At 41.1% G+C, this 23,413-nt stretch overlaps 1 protein-coding gene across 2 annotated transcripts in view; it reads right to left on the bottom strand.

Annotated features, from left to right (window-relative positions):
* Positions 1-401: 401 nt before the first annotated feature.
* Positions 402-23,413, bottom strand: part of CCDC50 (coiled-coil domain containing 50) — an 82,927-nt gene continuing 59,915 nt past the window's right edge. The window contains exons 6-12 of one of the 2 annotated variants that reach the window (XM_069727116.1): positions 20,316-20,822; positions 17,316-17,431; positions 12,413-12,457; positions 10,426-10,524; positions 8,445-8,518; positions 7,744-7,859; positions 402-2,294 (exon numbers count right to left, since the gene is read on the bottom strand). In XM_069727116.1, the coding sequence (XP_069583217.1) occupies positions 2,275-2,294; positions 7,744-7,859; positions 8,445-8,518; positions 10,426-10,524; positions 12,413-12,457; positions 17,316-17,431; positions 20,316-20,822 (977 nt within the window). In that variant the 3' untranslated portion in view covers positions 402-2,274. The remainder of the gene's footprint in view (positions 2,295-7,743; positions 7,860-8,444; positions 8,519-10,425; positions 10,525-12,412; positions 12,458-17,315; positions 17,432-20,315; positions 20,823-23,413) is intronic. The other variant, XM_069727117.1, reaches the window with a different exon arrangement.

Here is a 23,413-nt window from a genome sequence, read left to right as displayed (position 1 = left end):
GCAGTCAATCTATGTCCGAGATCCCAATCTCAACACGTTTCCCCCTATAATACAAGGGTTGTTCAGTAGACATTGACACTTATTAGGGCACAATCGCTCATAGCACAAAACAAGCATGATGCCAGGACAGCATCATACTCCTTCCTTCTTGCTATAGGCGATTGAGCCCTAATAAAGTATCTATGTCTACTGAAGAACCCTTGCACCATAGGGGGAAACGTGTAGAGATTGGGATCTCTGACAGACTGACTGCGATCTTTCTGATGGGAACGTTTTTGTCTTTCGTTCAAGAATAAGGGGTTCCTGTGAGATCTCACATTAGTGCTCCTTTTTGCTGTTGTACATTTAGTTGCCTTAAGTGGTTTAGTTATAGGGAATGACTTGGGGACTTGTTAGGGGCAGTCATCATTGAGTGGGGGCACCATATCATTTATTGGGTGCCAGTCTCCTCTTTTTGACAAGGATTCATTTTTTTAAGGGCCTGATCAGGGTCTTTATACATCATTGTTCATTTCTGTTGAACTTATTACCCTGCTCTAAAGCGGTTGTTGTCTATATATTTATGAAGTTATTTTAAAGATTTAATAATAAAGAGTGTATATTTTAATATCTTAAACATTTGTGTCTTGAGGCCTGGCATTTCACTGGGGAATATATCAGAACATGCGGAACTATTTTGCTTGCCATTTTTGACTGATCTGCGATGGAGACTGAAGCAAATGTGTACAAAGCCATAACCATGCCTATCCAACTATACTAATCTAATAGTAGGTTCCCTCTGACAGGTAGAAGAGTCCAGAGAAGAGCACTTGTACTGGAGGGTCAGGAACTTCAAGACAGCATTTCCATGGGCACAGATGAGCGCGGCATTGTAAACCCTAAGCCTTTTTCACTTCAGGTTTTATTTGATATTGGAGAAGATGGCTATGGTCTTGATATTTAGCAGGTATTGCTGCTCAGCTCTTTTTACTGGCATCTACAGATGACGCATTCACTTTTCTAGGCATGCTCTGTGACCTGTACAGGGTCACTGCAGGGACAGCCAGGATGGGAGCTGTTACATCACCTTTTCTCAATGGTAGATCCTGAATTTTGTGCCTACAGCTTTATAACAATGTTAGCCGCCATTGCAATCCTGATAATTAGATGACGGCAGAGAAGTGCAGGGAGGGTTAAGGAGCAAAAACTGCAATATTTCAGGATTTTTTTTATAAAGAAGTTAAAATTCCATTTAAGCAATAGGTCACTTTTTTTTTTTACTCTTGCCATACAATTTTTTTACATTTGTCAACTTATTAAAAGGGCTTTTATATAAAATTCTCTAGTGGTCATGCAGATGTCCATGGATCTTGGTCCGATCATTGACTGACCACAGGTCAACTGACCGAAGCATGAAGTCTGCATGAGCCCTTAAAAGGGGTACTCAGATCTTAAAGTTCCTATCTCAATGTGTTAAGTATGTGTAATAATAATATTAGCAAATATTTCTAATTAGAAAGTTTAGTTTAGTTTTTCAGATTCACAAAATACTTCTTTCCTCGTGCAGGTATAGCAGAAATTTAGGCATCCATGGTTACGGCCACTGATTTATTGAGTTAGCTACTTGCTAGTGGTCATAACCATGGATACCCAAGTTCCTGCAATACCTGCAACTAAGGAAAGGGACAGAGCAAATCAGAAAAACTATACATTTCTAATTGGAGGCATTTGCTAATATTACACTTACTACATATTGGAGTAGGATCTTGGAAATGGGAATATGCCTTTAAAGCTCTGATACTAATTTGTAGTTTGTCGAGATCAATATTTATGAGAAGAAGTGCCGATTCAAACAAGATCGTGATACTGTTAGTTTGGTTCTTAACTCTGAGAAAGCCGAGACCGTCATGGCTTGATAAAATGTGGGCATTGTAAACACAGGGATTTTGTCACATATATAGTAAGAGGTTTACTGTATATACCTCTGCTTGTTCACACTGGTATAAATTACTATAGCCAATATCTGTGGCAATCAAAACTACAAATAGCAAGGACTACATTGTTCCTGACAGTCACTTTTGAAAGACACAGAACTGTAATATACAGTCCTTTCCTATGCTTTTAGGAGAACCCTTGTGCAATATAAGCTTGACTAGCTGCTTAAAGCCATATAATGCTGCACAGTTTGTCACAAGCGGAGCAGACAAATGTCTGATCGAACCATCAGTGCCTCGATGCATCAACAATGTGGTTTCTTTAGTCTTGTGAGCATCAGTGGCAAAAGGGATCCATTTTTCATTGTCTATAGTAGGATCCTGTGAATAAAAAGAAAAAAAAAATAAATTGTGAACCCCTTACCTGTTCATAATGGAAATTGTATAAAAACAAAAAAAAATTACATATATACATACAGTACAGAGAAAGTTCGGACACCTCATTTAAAGATTTTTCTGTATTCTCATAACTATGAAAATTGTAAATTCACACTGAATGCATCAAAACTATGAATTAACACAAGTGGAATAATATACTTAAAAAAATGTGAAACAACTGAAAATATGTCTCATAATCTAGGTTCTTCAAAGTAGCCACCTTTTGCTTTGATGACTGCTTTGCACACTCTTGGCATTCTCTTGATGAGCTTCAAGAGGTAGTCACAGAGAATAGTCTTCCAACAATCTTGAAGGAATTCCCAGAGATGCTTAGCACTTGTTGGCCCTTTTGCCTTCACTCAAGGGTCCAGCTCACCCCAAACCATCTCGATTGAGTTCAGGTCTGGTGACTGTGGAGGCAAGGTCATCTGGCGTAGCACCCCATCACTCTCCTTCTTGGTCAAATAGCACTTTCACAGCCTGGAGGTGTGTTTGGGGTCATTGTCCTGTTGAAAAATAAATGGTCCAACTAAATGCAAACCGGATGGAATAGAATGCCGCTGCAAGATGCTGTGGTAGCCATGCTGGTTTAGTATGCCTTCAATTTTGAATAAATCCCCAACAGTGTCACCAGCAAAGCACCCCCACACCATCACACCTCCTCCTCCATGCTTCACAGTGGGACCCAGGCATGTAGAGTCCATCCGTTCACCTTTTCTGCGTCGCACAAAGACACGGTGGTTGGAACCAAAGATCTCAAATTTGGACTCATCAGACCAAAGCACAGATTTCCACTGGTCTAATGTCCATTCCTTGTGTTCTTTAGCCCAAACAAGTCTCTTCTGTTTGTTCCCTGTCCTTAGCAGTGGTTTCCTAGCAGCTATTTTACCATGAAGGCCTGCTGCACAAAGACTACTCTTAACAGTTGTTGTAGAGATGTGTCTGCTGCTAGAACTCTGTGTGGCATTGACCTGGTCTCTAATCTGAGCTGCTGTTAACCTGCGATTTCTGAGGCTGGTGACTCACTGACTTTCATTTCTTAAAGTAATGATGGCCACTCGCTTTTCTTTACTTAGCTGCTTTTTTCTTGTCATAATACAAATTCTAACTATCAGCTGTGTATCCACCAGACTTCTGCACAACACAACTGATGGCCCCAACCCCAGTTATAAGGCAAGAAATCCCACTTATTAAACCTGACAGGGCACACCTGTGAAGTGAAAACCATTCCCGGAGACTACCTCTTGAAGCTCTTCAAGAGAATGCCAAGAGTGTGCAAAGCAGTCATCAAAGCAAAAGGTGGCTACTTTGAAGAACCTAGAATATAAGACATAATTTCAGCTGTTTCACACTTTTTTGTTAAAGGGAAGGTGCCATCAAAAAAAATTTTTTTTCAGAAATTGTAAAAATTTAAAGAATTAATGATTACATTTTCTTAAAAAATATTATCATTTGTTTATAATTTAATAAAATATGAAAAATAATTTGAAAAGTTTTGGAATTTCCACTTTTCAACACTAGGGGGAGCAGCTGCTGAAATTTCAGAAAAACCTAGTGTACAACTAGCTCACATTACTGTACTGCAGTAATAATGGGCGGAGTCTGCTGACGTGTGTGACGTCTCCTCTCCTCCCCTTATGGGTGTTTGCTAAGGGATTAGAGAGGATGATATTCAGGAACCCAGTGAGCAGCCATTTTGTTGGTGACTGCAGAGTATGGCTGCCGTCACACTATCAGTATTTGGTCAGTATTTTACCTCAGTATTTGTAGCCAAAACCAGGAGTGGAACAAATAGAGGAAAAGTATAATAGAAACATATGCACCACTTCTGCATTTATCACCCACTCCTGGTTTTGGCTACAAATACTGAAGTAAAATACCGACCAAATAATGATAGTGTGAAGGCAGCCTTATACTGACAAGTAGATGGTCACCAAGGATGGCAGGCAGCAAAAGGATTCTGGGAGATATGTGGTGGAGGGAGCAAGGTGACAGCAGCACAGAGTATTTCAGGAGAGCAGTGTGCTGGTCTATGGGGGCCCCCTGTTTGGTGCGTGGAGCAGCCAGGGATTGTACATAGAGCGCTGTCTTTTATACACATGGATGGACCGTCTGCTTCACAGAAATCCAGGAAACATTTCTGCGGATTGATGGCCTGGTCTGATCCAGACTTTGCATGCAGACCCCATTCCCCTCCTCAGATCCTGTCTTCTCCATCCTGTCCTGGCGATGTGTGAAAGCGAGGCGACAGGCGAAGTACGGGGTGACGCTGGGAAGGAAATGTAGCCATATAGTAACGATAAAAATGAGACGCCTCTCTTCAGCTGCCTCACCAGCCCTGACTGCACCTAACTGGAGGTCATGCTTTACCCTCTATTACCCCAGACCTGCGTGCAGGTGCTCAGCCAGAACCACCATAGAATGGGTCCGCTTTCTGAAGATAATACTGCCATAGTGTTCTCACATAATACCGCCATATAGATCACACACAATACTATCAAATAGATCACACAATACTGTCATACAGTTCTCACATAATACCACCATATAGATCACACATAATACCGCCAGTGTTCTCACATACCGCCATATAGATCACACATAATACCGCCAGTGTTCTCACATACCACCATATAGATCACACATAATACTGCCAGTGTTCTCACATACCACCATATGCTTCTCACATAATACCGCCATATAGATCACCCATAATGCCGCCACATAGATCTCACATGTATTGTAAATACTCGGCCAGAATAAAGTCCTTTATTAATCTTTTTTATACCATACCGAACGCATAATCCTCGACTCCCTCATCTCCCACAACAAAAATAATAAACCACAATGGGGAAAGACACGCAGGGGGAGAGGAGTGCATAGGAGAGGATTAGATACTGACTGCTGAGCCGTGTATCTAATCCTGTCCTGTGTGATACTGTGCTGCGCCGTGTATCTAATCCTATCTTGTGTGATACTGTACACAGGACAGGATTAGCTACACAAGACTAGATTAGCTACACAGGACAGAGGTAGCAGTGGTAGATGGTATATAGAGGCAGGCAGCAGTGGTAGATGGTATATAGAGGCAGGCAGCAGTCGTAGATGGTATATAGAGGCAGGCAGCAGTGGTAGATGGTATATAGAGGCAGGCAGCAGTGGTAGGTGGTATACAGAGGCAGGTAGCGGTGGTATATCGGGGCAGGTAGCAGTGGTATATAGGAGCAGGTAGCAGTGGTATATAGGGGCAGGTAGCAGTGGTATATAAGGGCTGGTAGCAGTGGTTTATAGGAGCAGATAGCAGTGGTATATAGGGGCTGGTAGCAGTGGTATATAGGGGCTAGTAGCAGTGATATATAGGAGCAGGTAGCAGTGGTATATAAGGGCTGGTAGCAGTGGTATATAGGGTCAGGTAGCAGTGGTATATAAGGGCTAGTAGCAGTGGTATATAGGGACAGGTAGCAGTGGTATATAAGGGCTGGTAGCAGTGGTATATAGGGACAGGTAGCAGTGGTATATAGGAGCAGGTAGCAGTGGTATATAGGGACAGGTAGCAGTGGTATATAAGGGCTGGTAGCAGTGGTATATAGGGTCAGGTAGCAGTGGTATATAAGGGCTAGTAGCAGTGGTATATAGGGACAGGTAGCAGTGGTATATAAGGGCTGGTAGCAGTGGTATATAGGGACAGGTAGCAGTGGTATATAGGAGCAGGTAGCAGTGGTATATAGGGGCAGGTAGCAGTGGTATATAGGGGCTAGTAGCAGTGGTATATAGGAGCAGGTAGCAGTGGTATATAGGGGCTAGTAGCAGTGGTATATAGGAGCAGGTAGCAGTGGTATATAGGGGCAGGTAGCAGTGGTATATAGGGGCAGGTAGCAGTGGTATATAGGGGCAGGTAGCAGTGGTATATAGGGGCTGGTAGCAGTGGTATATAGGGGCAGGTAGCAGTGGTATATAGGGGCTGGTAGCAGTGGTATATAGGGGCTGGTAGCAGTGGTATATAGGGGCAGGTAGCAGTGGTATATAAGGGCTGGTAGCAGTGGTATATAAGGGCTGGTAGCAGTGGTATATAGGAGCAGGTAGCAGTGGTATATAGGAGCAGGTAGCAGTGGTATATAGGAGCAGGTAGCAGTGGTATATAGGGGCAGGTAGCAGTGGTATATAGGGGCAGGTAGCAGTGGTATATAGGGGCTAGTAGCAGTGGTATATAAGGGCTGGTAGCAGTGGTATATAGGGACAGGTAGCAGTGGTAGATGCATAAGAAAATAAAAACTCTGTACTTACCTTCAGTCCTCTTCCAGGAAGTGCTGAGTCATGCTCAGGGCAGAGAAGTGTGACGATCTCCCTGCTCTGCTCTGAACAGGTCGGCAGTGAGCAGTGATTGCAGCCTGTGCTGTAATACTAAGTACAGGCTGCAATCACAGGTCCTGGCTGCAGATACTCACCCCGGACCTCGCTCCCAGCAGCAGCTTCTCCCTGGCAGCTCCTGCTATGATCGCACACACTGAGCTGTGTGTGCGATGACAGAGGAAAAAAACAAAATGGCCGCGATCTCCTCTCACAGCTGTGACGTAGCAGCCCAGGGGGCGCGCCCAAGTCACAGCTGAGAGGCAGGAGGAGCGGTCGGAGCCCGACTGTTGGCTCCTATGCCCATGGCTGCCGTAAGTGAGGAGTGCAAGTGTCGTGTCCAGACACTTACACCCACACTAATGAAAATGGCGGCCTCCAGTGGCAAAAGTAAAAATGAATAAATAAAAAAGTATTAAAGTACTACATTTACTTTTGTATTAAAAATAATTGATTATATAAATCAATAATTATTAATACAAAAACTAAAATCACGGCACCCTCCCTTTAAGTATATAATTCCACATGTGTTAATTCATAGTTTTGATGCCTTCAGTGGGAACGTACAATTTTCATATTCCTGAAAATACAGAAAATTCTTTAAATGAGAAGGTGTGTCCAAACTTTTGGTCTGTACTGTATATATCTATCTCCACATAAATACACATATACAGGGAGGCATGCATGAACCATTGTTTAACTCCCTAAGATATCCATTCATCCGGCTCAATCAATTCATATGGTCCCTAGCAGCACAATCGCATGATGCTGATGGCTTACAACGGCAACCTTATAAAGACCTCCATAGCTGCCTAAAAACATTCTACTAACAGACTTTTGTCCATGGCAGACATACAGACTGCACAACACAGTAACTAATGCAGTGTACTATGTAAGGAATCAAAGGACAGCATATTCATGACCCCAGGTGTAATAAAAATTTTGTTTAAAAAAAAAAAAAAAAAAAAAAAGATAGTTTTGAATTATATAATAAAATATGTAAAGATTTTTGGTTCTTTGGGATATAATTTTTTTTTAAAGTTACCTTTATGGGAGGAATGTGACTGTGAACCAGATTTTGGAGAGTTATGAGGATTATGGTTTGTATAATCATGACCATAATCATCACTGTGATCTTCATCTGGTGCTGGAGGAAGCGGCCTGTATAATGAAAACTAAAATTAATGCCAGAATGTGTCAAGTACCCAAAAAAAAAGGAAAAGAAAATCAACCCATTAACAGCAGAAAGTCCCATCAAAATCAATAATTCTGGAAAAAAAAAAATTAAAATGAGGCCTTGTGCCTGGGTCAACCTCATTGAATATCAGTGAAGGAGGAATCCTATCAACCCATTAAACTGAAATTTTGGTTTCAGCGATAAACAGGTTATCTATTGTAGAAGGAAAAATTAAATTGTGTACAATATTTATTTGGAGTAATTTAATTATAAGCATCATTGTTTCCATTTAGAGGATAAAATCTGTCTATGAGGATGAGATGACACAGCGGGGAAGGATCGATTAGGTACAATGTGTCAGAGCTATGTGCCGTGTGAAGTCATGCACTGTAGATGTGCGAGAAGAACAGCATAATGTTACCATATACTCAGATGCACAGAGTAATCCATCACTTGTACATTTTAGCAGCTTGAAAGTGGTAGAAGGCATAGTGGGAAGGGAAGGAAAAAACAAACAAACAAAAAAAACGTAACAGTAGAAGTATAACAGGTGATTTAATATAATTTACCTGTATGGTTTATCACTGCGGGACCGGTGCTGGTCATCTCTTGATCGCGGCCTACCATGCTCATGTGAAGTTAACTAAAAAACACAAATAATTTCTAATCAATATACAAAAAAAGAGAAACAAAAAACAAACATGAATATCGTTAAGGTGATGTCCAAAGTATTCGACGACTTCTCAATCTCAATGCACTTTCACTAGCGTCTTTTACATTTTATTCTATTCTCCCGAGAACGATTGTCTGAGTATAACTGGTACAAGTAGCACAGATAATGACAAGTAAACCTCATATAGTAATTATAACACAATAACTCCAGGGTGCATTATATTATTCATTTGATGGCTACTTCTGTCATTTGTTCTTCAGTGCAACTTGCTTTCAAATGCAAACTTTGGGCAAAGAGATTGTCCACTTCAATGTGTAGTGGGCTGATCGATATAATCCTTGGAAATAAAGCTTTCTTCAAATACCTTGCATTACCAAATATGCCTGTGAGCGCAGCTATCATTGTCCTCTCATCCCCCATCACGTGACCCGAAGCTGCAGCTGCCTCCGATGTCTGGTGAGGTCACCTCAACTTCCGGTTGGAAGCTGACCCAGCATCACCGGGGGGGCGGGGACCCAGTCTCTGAGTGACTGGGCTGTGAAGAGCATCATGTCAAGTCACGTCACAGCTCAGCATTGCGCGGGCTTGCTCCTGCATGGTTTACATTAACAGAGTGCAGCAAGTCCGCTTGATGCTGGCCTGTGACGTGAAGCCCAGTCACTCAAGGAGACTGGGTCCCCCCCTCGGTGATGCCAGTTCAGCTTCCAATTCCTGAAATTGAGGTAACATCACCGCACATAAGAGGCAGCTGCAGCCGGGGGTCACGTGATGGGGGTGAACGGACAATAGCTCTGCTCACATTTGGAAAAGGTATTTGAAGAAAGCCTTATTTCCAAGGTTTAGATCAATGCGCCAACTACACATTGTAGTGGACAACCTCTTTAATGCACATTATGTTTCTTCATAGAATTGAAGATGTTTGGATCCAAAATGTGAGGTATCGGGACACATACTGAATAGTATCCATACATTCCTGCATCTTGCCAAGGTTGAAAAAAGACAATTCCACTGAGTTCAACCCATACACTAACATGTTGATCCAAAAGAAGGCAAACACCCACGAGGCAGATGCTAATGGCCTCATTATTGGCAGAGCCACAGCTCTCACCAGCAGCCATTACACAGTGAATGGAGCTGTGCTGTTCTGACTGAGCTGGTGACGACACCCACCGACCTGTTATTGATGGCCCACCTTTAGAAAGGCCATCAATACCACAAATCAGGGCAACACCTTTAATTTAATAACAATGCATTCTATCATAGCCAGATCACCATATATAACAGGGGGAAGTCAGGATGATTTATACAATTTACATGGCCTCATGGTCAGTGGGTACAGACCACTTTTAACTAAGGTATAGGATGGCCTCAAAATGCATCTCACAAGGATATGTTGGGTATGCAGAGGTTTAGAAGAAGGGTCTTATCACAGTACTATGCTAGATGGGGTTAGTAGATTAGGCTCAGTTTGTTACACCAGCAACGATTGAGAGGTTATGGTTTTAATATTTTCTGGTGCAAGATACAAAATGAAAGCAGATATGTGATTCAGAACATTTTGTGAAGCAGTTTTACCAATGTGCCTTTTATTGCATGCTATGTGATGGGATGCAATGTGAATGCCTTTCTAATGTATTACAGGCTGGATCTGACAAAGAAAAAAAAAAAAAAAAAAAAATTACTTTTCGTATGTTTATTTATAACCATTAACTGTATTGTATCCCCCCCCGGCCATGTGATATTTGTCATGACGTAAACAAATTTGACTATTTTTATAGTAAATTATACATGAGCATGGATGTAGAGTACTGCTCCCCTTGAACAGCCGGCTGTTGAGAACACAGTCACTTGAGCCACAGATCACAGCTCACACATACCTCCCGCTCATCTGGCCTCTTTCTGTCTGACACCTTTTCCCGTCCTTTTGGCTTTCTATAGGATTGTTGCTCTTTCTCCATTAGCCACCGTGCCAGTTCCTATAGGGTTGTACAAATATATTTACCATATTCAGAGGGTCTTCAGTGCAGTTAATGCAATATTAACACAGCCCCACAGCATTACAAAGCATTCCTGGGAAATATCCGCAAAAGTAAACCCCTGCTGGTCACCTACATAGAGGCATCTTCTGGCATGTTCACATGGGGCAGAAAAGCTGTGGATTCTGCGGCTGGATTTCTTGGCGAAAAATCTGTAGTGTATTAATGTAGCAGAAAATGAAGGCGTAGTTTTACAACAGCTTTTTACCACGCACTAAGGCTACTTTCACACTAGCGTCGTACTCGGCCCGTCGCAGTGCGTCGGGCCGACGTACTGACGCATACTGTGGAAGCGCCGCACAACGGGGGCAGCAGATGCATTTTCCAACGCATCCGCTGCCTCATTCTGAGCTGCGGGGAGGAGGGGGCGGAGTTCTGGCTGCGCATGCGCGGTTGGAAATGGACACAACGCACCAAAAACCGTTACATGCAACATTTTTTGGTGCCGACTGTCCGCCACAACGCGTCGCTAATGTTAGTCAATGGAGAAAAAACGCGTCCTGCAAGCAATTTTGCAGGATGCGTTTTTTCTGCAAAACGACGCATTGCGACGTGCAGTGCATGACGCTAGTGTGAAAGTAGCCTAAGAGAAGAATCGGCAGTGTGGATATTAAGTATTAAGTCTGAATATCAAATTAAGCTTTGAATTTTTACCACAAAAGGGTCACTCATTGCAATATATAGGGTGAAATCCATGGCAATTTATCATCAATTTTACAAGGGAATTTGCCATGAGTTGGGGCAAACTATGAAGTAGAAACTTGGGTCTGCCCCACTGATTGCTCTAATCTATACCATTAAAGGAAACCTGTCAGGCTATTCATGCCGCCCAATCCATGAAACGTAGGAAGAGAAAATATACTTAGAGGATCTGGTAAGGGACCATTGCTGGTGACCACACTAGTCTGCTTCAGCCTCATCCACCTCTTCCCAGAGTCTCTGCAGCTGATAGGGAAAGATCTGCCAACACCTTGAACCAGTGTGGTCATGGGCTAGGTCCCCTACCAAATCTGTAAAGTAAATGTTCTCTAAAATGTCAAACCATTAGAGTTCACAACATACCTGCCTATAGGGGATTAGCTATTTTTCTAATATCAAGGTTTTACTTTTTTTACAGTCACTTTAATATTAATTTGTTTTGCTTTAACAAAACAGGACCAAAATAATTATGCAAATACTCTGGTACTGTCAATACAAAGGCTAAATAGGTAGAAAATTAAAAAAAGGAAAATGCCACAAAAAAAACCTCAAAATGTATCATTAATGTACCAAGAAAAATAGAAGCCTCAAACAACAGTCAAAAACATTACACAGGATTCCAGTGTAAAAAGTAGAACAAACAGTGATACTTGCCCTGCCCCCACAGACTGATTGATGACTGCCTGTATCAGTGTGTATAGCAAAGCTTGTCAATCACTGTGTGTGGGCAGGGTATGTAAGAAGTTCATGGTCTCTCATAGGAGCCCTGCCAGGATTTACTGTGTTTCACTCTAAAAATCCCCTAGTTTGCTCTCAGATAGGTTTGTGTTAAAATAGGCCTAGTGTTCAGCATTAGTGATGAAGCGTTCTCGGATCAGGTGTTATCCGAGCATGCTCGTGTGCTAATAAAGCATCGACAGCCGCAAGACATGCAGGGATTGCCTGTTAGCATGCGCACGCTCGCTGATCACTATTCAGCATAAAATAAAGGGACTGTCAAGTATGGGAAACATCAAGTATTTTTAAAGTATATTAAAAGGGGTTTTCACTTCAACAAAAGCCCTTCTCTTAAAAACAGCAAACATTAAGATTAAGATCGTTAATGCAAAATTATAAAATCAGTCCCCACCTCATCTTGTGCCAATTGTGCCGCTTTATAATCCTCAGTATTCACCTAGTACAAAAAAAAAAAAAATCAAAATAGTTACATTTTAATTAAAGGGAATCTGTCAGCAGGTTTTTTTTATGTAATCTGAATACGGCAGGAGATCGAGACTGAAATACAGAATTCAGCGATGTGTCACTTACTTAGTTTACTAACTGTGAAGGATCACTAAGATTAATACTGCCTGACTAGTCTGGCAACTAAGCACCTCACTGTCTATGGGCTTTGTACACAGAGTTGGTGTGGGCGACGTTCGCTCTCAGCTCTGCTTCATTCTAAATCTAAAAGCTCTGATTGTGTCAGAAGCACTGCACCAAGTTGCTACGTCACAAATAGCAACGATATCGTTAACAATATCGTTATGTGTGAAGGTACCTTAAGTGATACTTCATTGGATTCAGCTTCTCTTTTCCTGAATTATGCTTTTGTCAGATGAGGTAGCAAAAATCTCATGACAGATTCCCTTTAACGCATAGAAAACACAATCTGAAGTCAACAAGCATGTAATCTAGCATAATGACTAGTTAGGTGGACACCAAATTTCCATCATCGCACATTATTGTGCCTAATAACAAAATACAGAAAATGCCCATAATGACCAAGGGAAGAAACCAACCCCACGGACAATAATATTTTTGGCACCTGATAAGGAGAGAAGAACCCCCAAAGCAATAAATCAAACAGCAATTCTTAACAAGCTCTACAGAGCTTTTTTTAGTAGAAAGTCAAATGCCATACTGCTTTGAAGGCGCAAGAAGGTAACCTCCAACATATATAAAAGAATGTTAGCCAAGGTCCACGGACAGCCCCACGGACTTCAGGCACCTTGACCGATAGGACTGATAGGTCTGACTGATTGGAGAGACCTCTGTTGCATACAGTATATGGATCTCCTCACCTGACTGAACGGAATAAGTATGGAGCTCTTTCCATGATAATGCTCCTGTTGTGAAAACCCCGGTTTTCACTTTTGTCCATTATGACTTGTTATTTGGCATTGTATAGCCTGTTAGGGCTCTTTCACACTTCCGTCTTTCAGCTCCCATCACAATCCGTCGTTTTTTGAGAATGCAGGATCCTACAAAAAGATTTGCACGATCCTGCATTTTCCCATAGACTTGTATTAGCGACGGATTGTGACGTATGGCCATCCGTTTCATCCGTCTTTCACTGGATCCTGCATAAATAAACGGTCCGTCGGGCAGAGAAAACTTTCAGAGGAACGTTTTTTTCTGCACGTCGGAAAATTGGTCAGCGACGCATCCTGTGCTGCCCGTCACTGGCTACAATGGAAGCCTATGGGCGCTGCCTGTGAAAAGCAGGAATCCAGCGACGGGTCCCGTCTTTTCAAAGATAGCATGCGTGGAAGAATTTCCCGTTAGGAAAATTCCTCTTTTTACTATTGATGCTGCCTATGCAGCATCAATAGTAACAAGATATGTTAAAAATAATTAGAAAAAATAAAATAAATTATAAAAAAAAAAAAAAAAAAAAAAAAAAAAAAAAAAGGAATATCCTCACCTACCGGAGTCCCGCGCAGCAATGCTCCCGGCAGCTAGTGTTCATAGTAATACATTGCAAAATCTCACGAGATTTCACAATGTATTACTATGAACGCTAGCTGCCGGGAGCATCGCTGCGCGGGACTCCGGTAGGTGAGGATATTGCGATTTTTTTAAATTATTTTTAACCTGGTTTGTGTTGTGTATGCTTTCTCGCAGAGGAAAACCGCTGCGAAGACGCATACACAACAGGTGCACATAGCCTCGATGGGTCCGTCAGAAAGATGGGCCCAGTTCACACGTTTTCCACAATCTGCACAGGATCTGTCATTTCAATGTCTTGGCTATAGAACATTCTTTTATATATGTTGGAGGTCACCTTCTTGCGCCTTCAAAGCAGTATGGCATTTGACTTTCTACTAAAAAACTCTGTATAGCTTGTTAAGAATTGCTGTTTGATTTATTGCTTTGGGGGTTCTTTTCTCTCCTTATCAGGTGCCAAAAATATTACTGTCCGTGGGGTTGGTTTCTTCCCTTGGTCATTTTCTGCTTTTTAATTGTTTTTAATGTTTAAGCTTGTTCAGTTTACTTCCTTAAAATAAGATTTATACTCTATAGTTAATTATTGTCCTGTTGATCTCCACTATAACATGTCTTTTTCTATGTATTTGGGTTTGTGGTGTTTCATGTTTTGGTAGATCCGGGACTTCGCTTTATTGATATTTTTGTGGTGGTGCCCTCCATTCTGTGATAATAATAACAAAATACAATAATCTATCAGACCAAGAATGTAGTCAACAACTAAGATTAACTAGACAAAATGTCCCTGCTTGAATGTATCAGAATAATTGAGGGAATGTGGGCGAGAGAGAGGTTTGTATGTAGTGTTGACTTCTATACATAACATATGAAATATTTATTACCTTCTAGTAGTTTAGGACTATGTATTAAGTTACCGCTAAATCGTACACATTTTATTTTTATAGCTCAGACTAATATTATATATATATCTACTATATAAAGGTGTGTGTGTGTGTGTGTGTGTGTGTGTGTGTGTGTGTGTGTGTGTGTGTGTGTGTGTGTGTGTGTGTGTGTGTGTGTGTGTGTGTGTGTGTGTGTGTGTGTGTGTGTGTGTGTGTCCGGGATTGGCATCTGCACCGTCGCAGCTACAGCCACAAAATTTTGCACAGTCACACGTCTGGACCCCGAGAGCGTCATAGGCTATATTGTGAGGCGAAATTTTAACCCCGCGCGTTCCAATTCACCAAACAATTTTGCCCCTATCTACATAATGGGGAAAAAGTGAAAGGAAAAGTGTTGGAAGCGTCGCAGCTACAGCCACAAAATTTTGCACAGTCACACGTCTGGACCCCGAGAGCGTCATAGGCTATGTTGTGAGGTGAAATTTTAACCCCGCGCTTTCCAATTCACCAAACAATTTTGCCCCTATCTACATAATGGGAAAAAATGAAAGGAAAAGTGTAGGAGGCAAATTGACAGCTGCCAGATGTGAACAAGGGGGACTTAAAGAATGAGAGCGATGGCGCCAAAGAGTATATACCGTACAGTTGCTAAGGTGGGGCCTCGACATGGGATACTCACCACACACGGGGATATGAACACACAAAATGCGCCACACACTACCACGTGCTTGAACACATATTACCCTCAGCACACATTTCACCACAAATACACCAACCTCGCCACATAAAAGTCAAAACACAAAAGTCGCCACTCAAAACTCGCCACGCGCAGAACTCGCCACATGCAAAAACTAGGCTCTTGCAAAACTCGCCACAAGTGCAAAATTCTCCTCATGAAAAACTCGCCACACGCAAAACTTGCACACGCGGAAAAATTGCCACATGCACAAAAGTTGCAACACATGCAAAAGTTGCCTCACACAAAACTTGCACATACTCAAAAGGCACCACACAATACTCGCAACGCGCAAAACTCGCTGCACACAACTTGCTACACTAACCTGTCACATGTAACTCGACACACAAAAAGTTGCTACACGCATGTTGCTACACAAAACTCATCTCACAAAAGTCGCTACATGCATGTCGCCACACGCAACTCAACACACACAACTTGACAAACGAAACTCGCCCTAAAACACACACAAGTCTGTTATTATCCTTCACAAATAAAAATCTGATTAATAAGCAGACAAACTACAACAATTGCACCATATAGGAAATACGGCAGCTGTCAGTCACATGACCTGTCTATTATGTGTATGTGTGAGCTAATATATACTGCCAGGGGGAGGGCTTCCTGTTGGCTGGGGATTTATCAGGCTGCCAATTTAGCTTACAAATACTGAGGTAAAAATACTGAGCAAATAACATGTGAACGAGGTCTAATACAGGAGGAGATGACACACAGGTATATACTATATACAGGAGAGATGACACACAGGTATATACTATATAGAGGAGGAGATGACATATAGGTACATATATATATACAGGAGGAGATGACATACAGGTATATACTATATACAGGAGGAGATGACACACAGGTATATACTATATATAGGAGATGACATACAGGTATATACTATATACAGGGGAGATGACACAGCAGGTATATACTATATACAGGGGAGATGACATACAGGTATATACTATATACAGGAGATGACACAGGTGTATACTATATATAAGGGAGATGACAAACATGTATATACTGAGGTGAAAATGAAAAGGTGTGAGTGCAAAATGAGAGAAGTGAGGAAAAATAGTGGAGTGATCAGAAAATGAGAGATGTGAGGTTGAAATGACAAGTGTTAGGGGGGAATGAGAGGAGTGAGGGAGAAAATGAAAGATGTGATTGGGAAAATGAGAGGCGTGATGGGAAAATAAGAGAAGTGAGGTGCTATAACTAACCACAGATATTTACTATGCCCAGGCAACGCCGGGCTCTTCAGCTAGTGTGTGTATATATATGTATGTATGTATATATATATATATATATATATATATATATATATATATATATATATATATATATATATATATATATATATATATATATATATATATATATATATATATATATATATTTCTCTTTAGCTCATTTAAAATGCATTTTGTGGTGAGACTTCCTTTAAGCAACTTGTGATTTAAATTAAATCACTGGAAAATCACTAAATCTTCCATATGTACAAAATTTATTGCAAGATTTTGAAAGTCAACTAAAATTTGCTGAAATAAAGGCTGAAAGCTGGGGGGAAAAAAAATCAGATTATAACAAGTAAAAAATAATGAAAATGGCCAAAATGAAGAAAAAAAAATGGAAAAAACTACATAAAAAACAAACAAACAAAAAAAACACATTAAAATAATTCACATTACCCTTATTTCTTCTTCCTGAAGTCTCCTAGCAATCTGAGCATCCCGTGTATCTCGATTTTTAACACCTGACCCCGGTTTAGTTGGAGGGCTCTCCCTGTGTGCTTTTGAACGATGACCTGTGACATAGTCATATTTGGATTACCAAACAAAAACTGACAAGAATATGAACTACATATAACAAATGCTTTGCCCAATTTAGCAGCATAGACACTACATAACAGAGCAGGAAATAAGACAGAACAGTTAGGCCTTATACAAACGTCCAATTTTCGTGTATAAGTGCCATCTGTGGTTTCACGGATAGCACTCAAACCAGTCAATCTATAGAGCTATTCCTATGTCTGGGATTTTTCGCAGACTGAGTAAAAGTCACAGAGACAAGTCCAATTTTGATCCATGCGCTGGATGGAAGATATTTATTTAAAAAAAAAAAAAAAATCAGCAATTCAAGTCCATGAAACAAATTACCGTAAACTGCATTCTGATGAGATCAGAGTGAGGTCTGATTTTCAGTCTGTTGGAAGGAGACTTTGATCAAAATTATCGTTCGGTTTTTCTCACACGTGAGAAAAATCAGACATCTGAATGAGGCCTTATTCTGAGAATGGTTGTAGTGTGGGCAACAAGTGCCTACTCTTGAAATACAGTTGTGCTCAAGAGTTTAAATACCCTGGCAGAATTTTGGCTTTCTTGACTTTTTTTTTCAGAGAATATGAATGATAACAAAATTTTTCATCCACTCATGGTTAGTGGTTGGGTGAAGCCATTTATTGTCAATCTACTGTGTTTTCTCTTTTTAAGTCATAATGACAGCCAAAACATCCAAATGACGCCGAACAAAAGTTCACATACCCTGGTGATTTTGGCCTGATAACATGCACAGAACTTAACACAAATGGGTTTGAATGGCTACTAAAGGTAATATCCTCACCTGAGACCTGTTTGCTTGTAATCAGTGTGTGTGCATAAAAGCTGAGTGAGTTTCTGGGATCTAGACAGACTCTTGCATCTTTCATCCAGCCACTGATTTCCAGATTATGATTCATGGGGAAAGCAAAAGAATTGTCAGCGGATCTATGTGAAAAGGTAGTTGAACTGTATAAAACAGGAAAGGGATGTAAAAAGATATCCAAGGAATTGATAATGCCAGTCAGCAGCGTTCAAACTGTGATTAACAAATGGAAAATCAGGGGCTCTGTAAATTAAAAACCACGGTCAGGTAGACCAACAAAAATGTCATCCACAACTGCCAGGAAAATTGTTAGTGATGCAAAGAAAAACCCACAAACAACATCAACTGAAATACAGGACTCTGAAAACTAGCGGTGTGGCTGTTTCAAGATGCACAATAAGGAGGCACTTGAAGAAAAACGGGCTGCATGGTCGAGTTGCCAGAAGAAAGCCATTACTGCACAAATGCCACAAAGTATCTCACCTACAATGCGCAAAACAGCACAGAGATGGGCATCAAAACTTCTGGAACAAGGTAATTTGGAGTGATGAGACCAAAATTGAACTTTTTGGCCACAACCATAAATGTTATTTTTGGAGAGAGGTCAACAAGGCCTATATGATGAAAGGAACACCATTCTTACTGTAAAGCAAGGAGGTGGTTTGCTGATGTTTTGGGGATGTGCGAGCTACAAAAGCACAGGAAACTTGGTCAAAGGTGAAGGAAACATGAATGCAGCACATTATCAGCAAATATGGGAGGCAAATTTGCAATCAACAGGCCGGAAGTTGCGCATGGGACGTACTTGGAAGTTCCAACATAACGATCCAAAACACAAGGTTAAGTCAACCTGTCATTGGCTACAGTTGAACAAAGTGAAGGTTCTGGAGTGGCCATCTCAGTCTTCTGACCTCAATATCATTGAGCCACTCTGCAGAGATCTCAAGAGCGCAGTTCATGCTTGACAGCCCAGGAATTTACAGGAACTGGAGGAACTCAAGAAGAGTGGGCATCTTTACCATCTGAGCAAATAAAGAACCTCATCCACAACTACCACAAAAGAATTCACGCTCTCATTGATATTAGGGGGGAAATACACGGTATTAAGAAATGGGGTATGTGAACATTTCATCAGGGATATTTGGATATTTTGGTTGTCATTATGATTTAAAAAGAGAAAACACAGTAGTTTGACAATAAATGGCTTCACCCAACCACTAACCATGAGTGGAGAAAAAGTTTTGGTGTTACCATTCATATTATCTGAAAAAAATGGCAAGAAAGCAAAAATTCTGCCGGGGTATGTAAACTTTTGAGCACAACTGTACATTAAGGGGCTTAAGGAGCTGTCAAGGTTCGAGAGAAAACTGTCATGATTGGGAAATCTGTAGTCTGAGTGGCTGCAAAGTGAGGGTCGCATACAGTCACTATTCCCCTGTATTTCAGGTGCAAACAGGAGGTCACAAGACATCATGTATGTGATTTGCATACTCAGTCACATGCGGACTAGATAAGTTCGGGTTTTCTCAATAGAAAAAAAAATAAAAATAAAATAAAAATAAATATATATATATATATATATATATATATATATATATATATATATATATATACACACACACACACACACACATACATCATGTGACCACTCGATATGGGAATACCGGGAAATCGTGACAGTTTGCGCACGATGCGGCAGTCTCCAATCCCAGACTAACTGTTGACTCTTTTTCCCCCAAACCTTTGCAGCCTTTAATATGCTATAACAGATTCAAATGATTAAAGGGGGCAAAGCAATTGCTATTCTGTAGAATATATAACCAGAAAGGACAACACACATGCAAATCAAGTTGAGCGGATAGCAACTATCAAAAATTAAGAAAAATATATAGAAAGGCCATGGTGAGAAAAACTTAAAGATACAGATACATATTATGATTCTTTATATACACACACGAAAACAAAAAACAAAACTATTGATTGGGAAAAATGAATTACGTCACTACTGGAAATCGCCGCCACCACCACCACCACCATTTAACAAATACCTGATTCTCTGTAAGACCTTTCGTCTCGTGGAGAGGGGGTTCTCTGCCTGTGCCTTTCATTCTCGTGATCACCCCCCGTACCTCTTTTTGGAGCTTTTGAATATGAACGGTCCTCATGTTCTCTAATACCTGAATGTTTTGTGCTCAGGTCATCATGACTCTGGGATCTCACCCTTCGTGGCAAGTTTTCAAAACAATCAATTTCCTTTGCATTTTCATATTCAAAATCCTTATGTTTACTTGCTCTGGGAGGTGGTGGCCTACCAGGTGTGTCCTTTTTGGCAGGTGTCTTACTGATATGATTTTCATGCCTTTGTAAGTCAGAGTTATCTCTGGGAATTGACCTTGGTTCAGCTGATCTTCCTCGTTTTCTATCATCATCATCATAGTATGAAGACCGCTCAGATTTAGGTGCACCCCTTTCTTTCCGATTTCGCTTTGACCTTTCATGCCTTTGAGGACTATCATATTCAGAAACATATTCTTTACGCCTACCTCTATGGTGGCCTGAGTAATAGAGGAATGGCACAAAGAAACAATTACCGTAAGTAAAATTCATCTTGGCACATCACTGTACTTAAAGTGTAGGTTTACTATGACTAAGATAACTATTCACTAAACCAAGGCAGAGAACATGCAGGGGTGGTCTGAAAATCTCATTTTCAAGCATGTACGCCTACCGGGTGCAGACATAATTCTGGAGGAAGACACTCATAAATGATGCATGGCAGCGCTCACATTCCCTCTGCTGGCACCATTACAGCCTATGGCCCCGTCGGCGCATACTTCCAAATCCAGTTTTGCAGGGGGGATTCTGATGTATGCCCCAATGGGGCCACTGAGTGTGTACCAGATGGGCAGCATGGTGGCTCAGTGGTTAACTCTGCAGCCTTGCAGCACTGGGGTCCTGGGTTCAAATCCCACCAAGGACAACATCTGCAAGGAGTTTGTATGTTCTCCCCGTGTTTGTGTGGGTCTACTCCGGATTCTCCGGTTTCCTCCCACATTCCAAAGACATACTGATAGGAAATTTAGATTGTGAGCCCCACCGGGGACAGTGCCAATAATGTCTGTAAAGCGCTATATAAATGAGTAAAATAAACTAAAATAAATGTAAAAGCACCCTTAAAGGTGCTCATAGAGTTTGGATGTCTGAACAAAATTAAATTCAGGCCGTTTTGCCATTGCATGCTTTAAAAGGACCTATATGTACATGCAAATGAGCAGGAGCTGACATACGTGGCTGACAACAGGACAGTCAAAGAAAAGCTCAACTACAGTCTAATAGTAATTGTCATCTTAAACACTGTAAACTAAACATCGGTTATAAGGCTCTGCTGATGGGTGGTGGGATTGTTCCTGCAACCCTCCCAGTGCTTACTCCCAGTGGCATGCTTTTTTCCTTTTTGTTATCGTAGATTATTCCCGATGCTGAATGCTGGCACTTCAGCATGTGACCTTAACTCTGAAGCCACTGATTCAGGGGGACAGGGAAACAAAGACCACGATTATCAGTAACTCATCTACGGGTGGGTGTGTGGCTGGGATACGTTTTTGCTTTTATCACATTAGCAAATTAATTTTAATATTGATGTGTTTACTAAGGTTTTAATATGTTCCTGAAATTTTCTGAAAATAAAAAAGTTAGATTTAAAATACTAAGATTTGCTTTGAGGGGGAAAAGATCCTTGTGCTCTTAATGTGAAACCGATAAGAGTTTATTTCAGGCCTTTTTTTTGTCCTGCCCAAGTCACGGGCAACATGATTTGAAGCCTTCGCTGCATTGGCTACAGTCAGATATGGATTACACTGAAACTCATCATTTCAGAGAAAACCATCATAAAAGCCTGCTGTGATTATAGCAGATATGTGGCTAGTCCATCATGGCCCCAAAGCGGCTACTCCTAGGCTCCTCAAGCCTTGAGAAAGGATTTGTTTTATCCGAAACGTTGCCACGCCACAGGGCATTAAAGTCCTCATTTTTACATCTTTTTGTGCGTTTTCCCTTTTTGTTTACTGTGTGAAAGGCCATTGGAATGCTGGTCAGGGAAGCGTGCACGCTTTAAAGGTATTTTTTCTGGTGCGGTTCCTCCTTTTCTACCCACATATATATATACACATTTTTTTTTTCTACAGTAGATAATCTCCCTAACCATACTCAGTTACCTATGTGATACATTTCAATTCTATCTGTTTTAATGTGGCTCCGTATATCATCATATTTGCTTTGGGCACCCATAGACTTGAATTGGCAGTTTGTCAGTGAGGGGGAAAAAAACAAAAAAAAAACAAAAAAAAAACAAAAACTCAACACTCCGTATAGGATTTGTCAAATACTGATCGTGCATCAAATAGTTAAATCCTATGTGGAATTGTACATGTGACAACATCATAAAAAGGAGTATACATTTTCTTTGAAAAGTATTACGGTCACTGAGGCAGACAACTTCCTGTTCCAAACAACTGACCAAAGCGACATACTGGCCATAGTTTACTAGAAAAACCACAGCAGCGCTGAAAAGGAAATAAGACAAGCTCTACAGCTGAGGACTAGTGAGGATGAGAGAATATACTTGTTGCTCGGGTTTTCCAGAGCACGCTCGGGTGGTCTCAGAGTATTCGTTAGTGTTCGGAGATTTTGTATTCATCACCTCAGCTGAATGATTTATGGCTGCTAGACAGGCTGAGTACATGTGAGGATTCCTTAGAAACCAGGCAACCCCCACATGTACTCAGCCTGTCTAGCAGCCGTAAATCATCCAGCTGAGGTGAGGAAAACAAAATCTCCGAGCACTAACAAATACTCGGGAGACCACCCAAGCAATGAGTATGCTCGCTCATCACTACTAAGGATACATGTACGGCAGTCAGGGGTGGCCGAGGACGGAGGCCATTCTTACTAGAGCATGGTGTATGTGAGCAGTAGAGGAGCACATTGGTATAAATAAGAAACTATTTCATTATCTCCCTCACTGATACAACTTCATAATTAACCTCTGTAAAAAAGGGATTTTATTACACACCAAGCATGCTGGGATTCCAAGAGTTTTTCAAAAGGAATATGTCTCCAGATTACACAACAAAAACTGTAGATGTAA

This window comes from Ranitomeya imitator, chromosome 5 (genome assembly GCF_032444005.1).
Source record: "Ranitomeya imitator isolate aRanImi1 chromosome 5, aRanImi1.pri, whole genome shotgun sequence".
NCBI lineage: Eukaryota > Metazoa > Chordata > Amphibia > Anura > Dendrobatidae > Ranitomeya > Ranitomeya imitator.
This window is presented reverse-complemented; position numbering and strand designations above follow the sequence as displayed.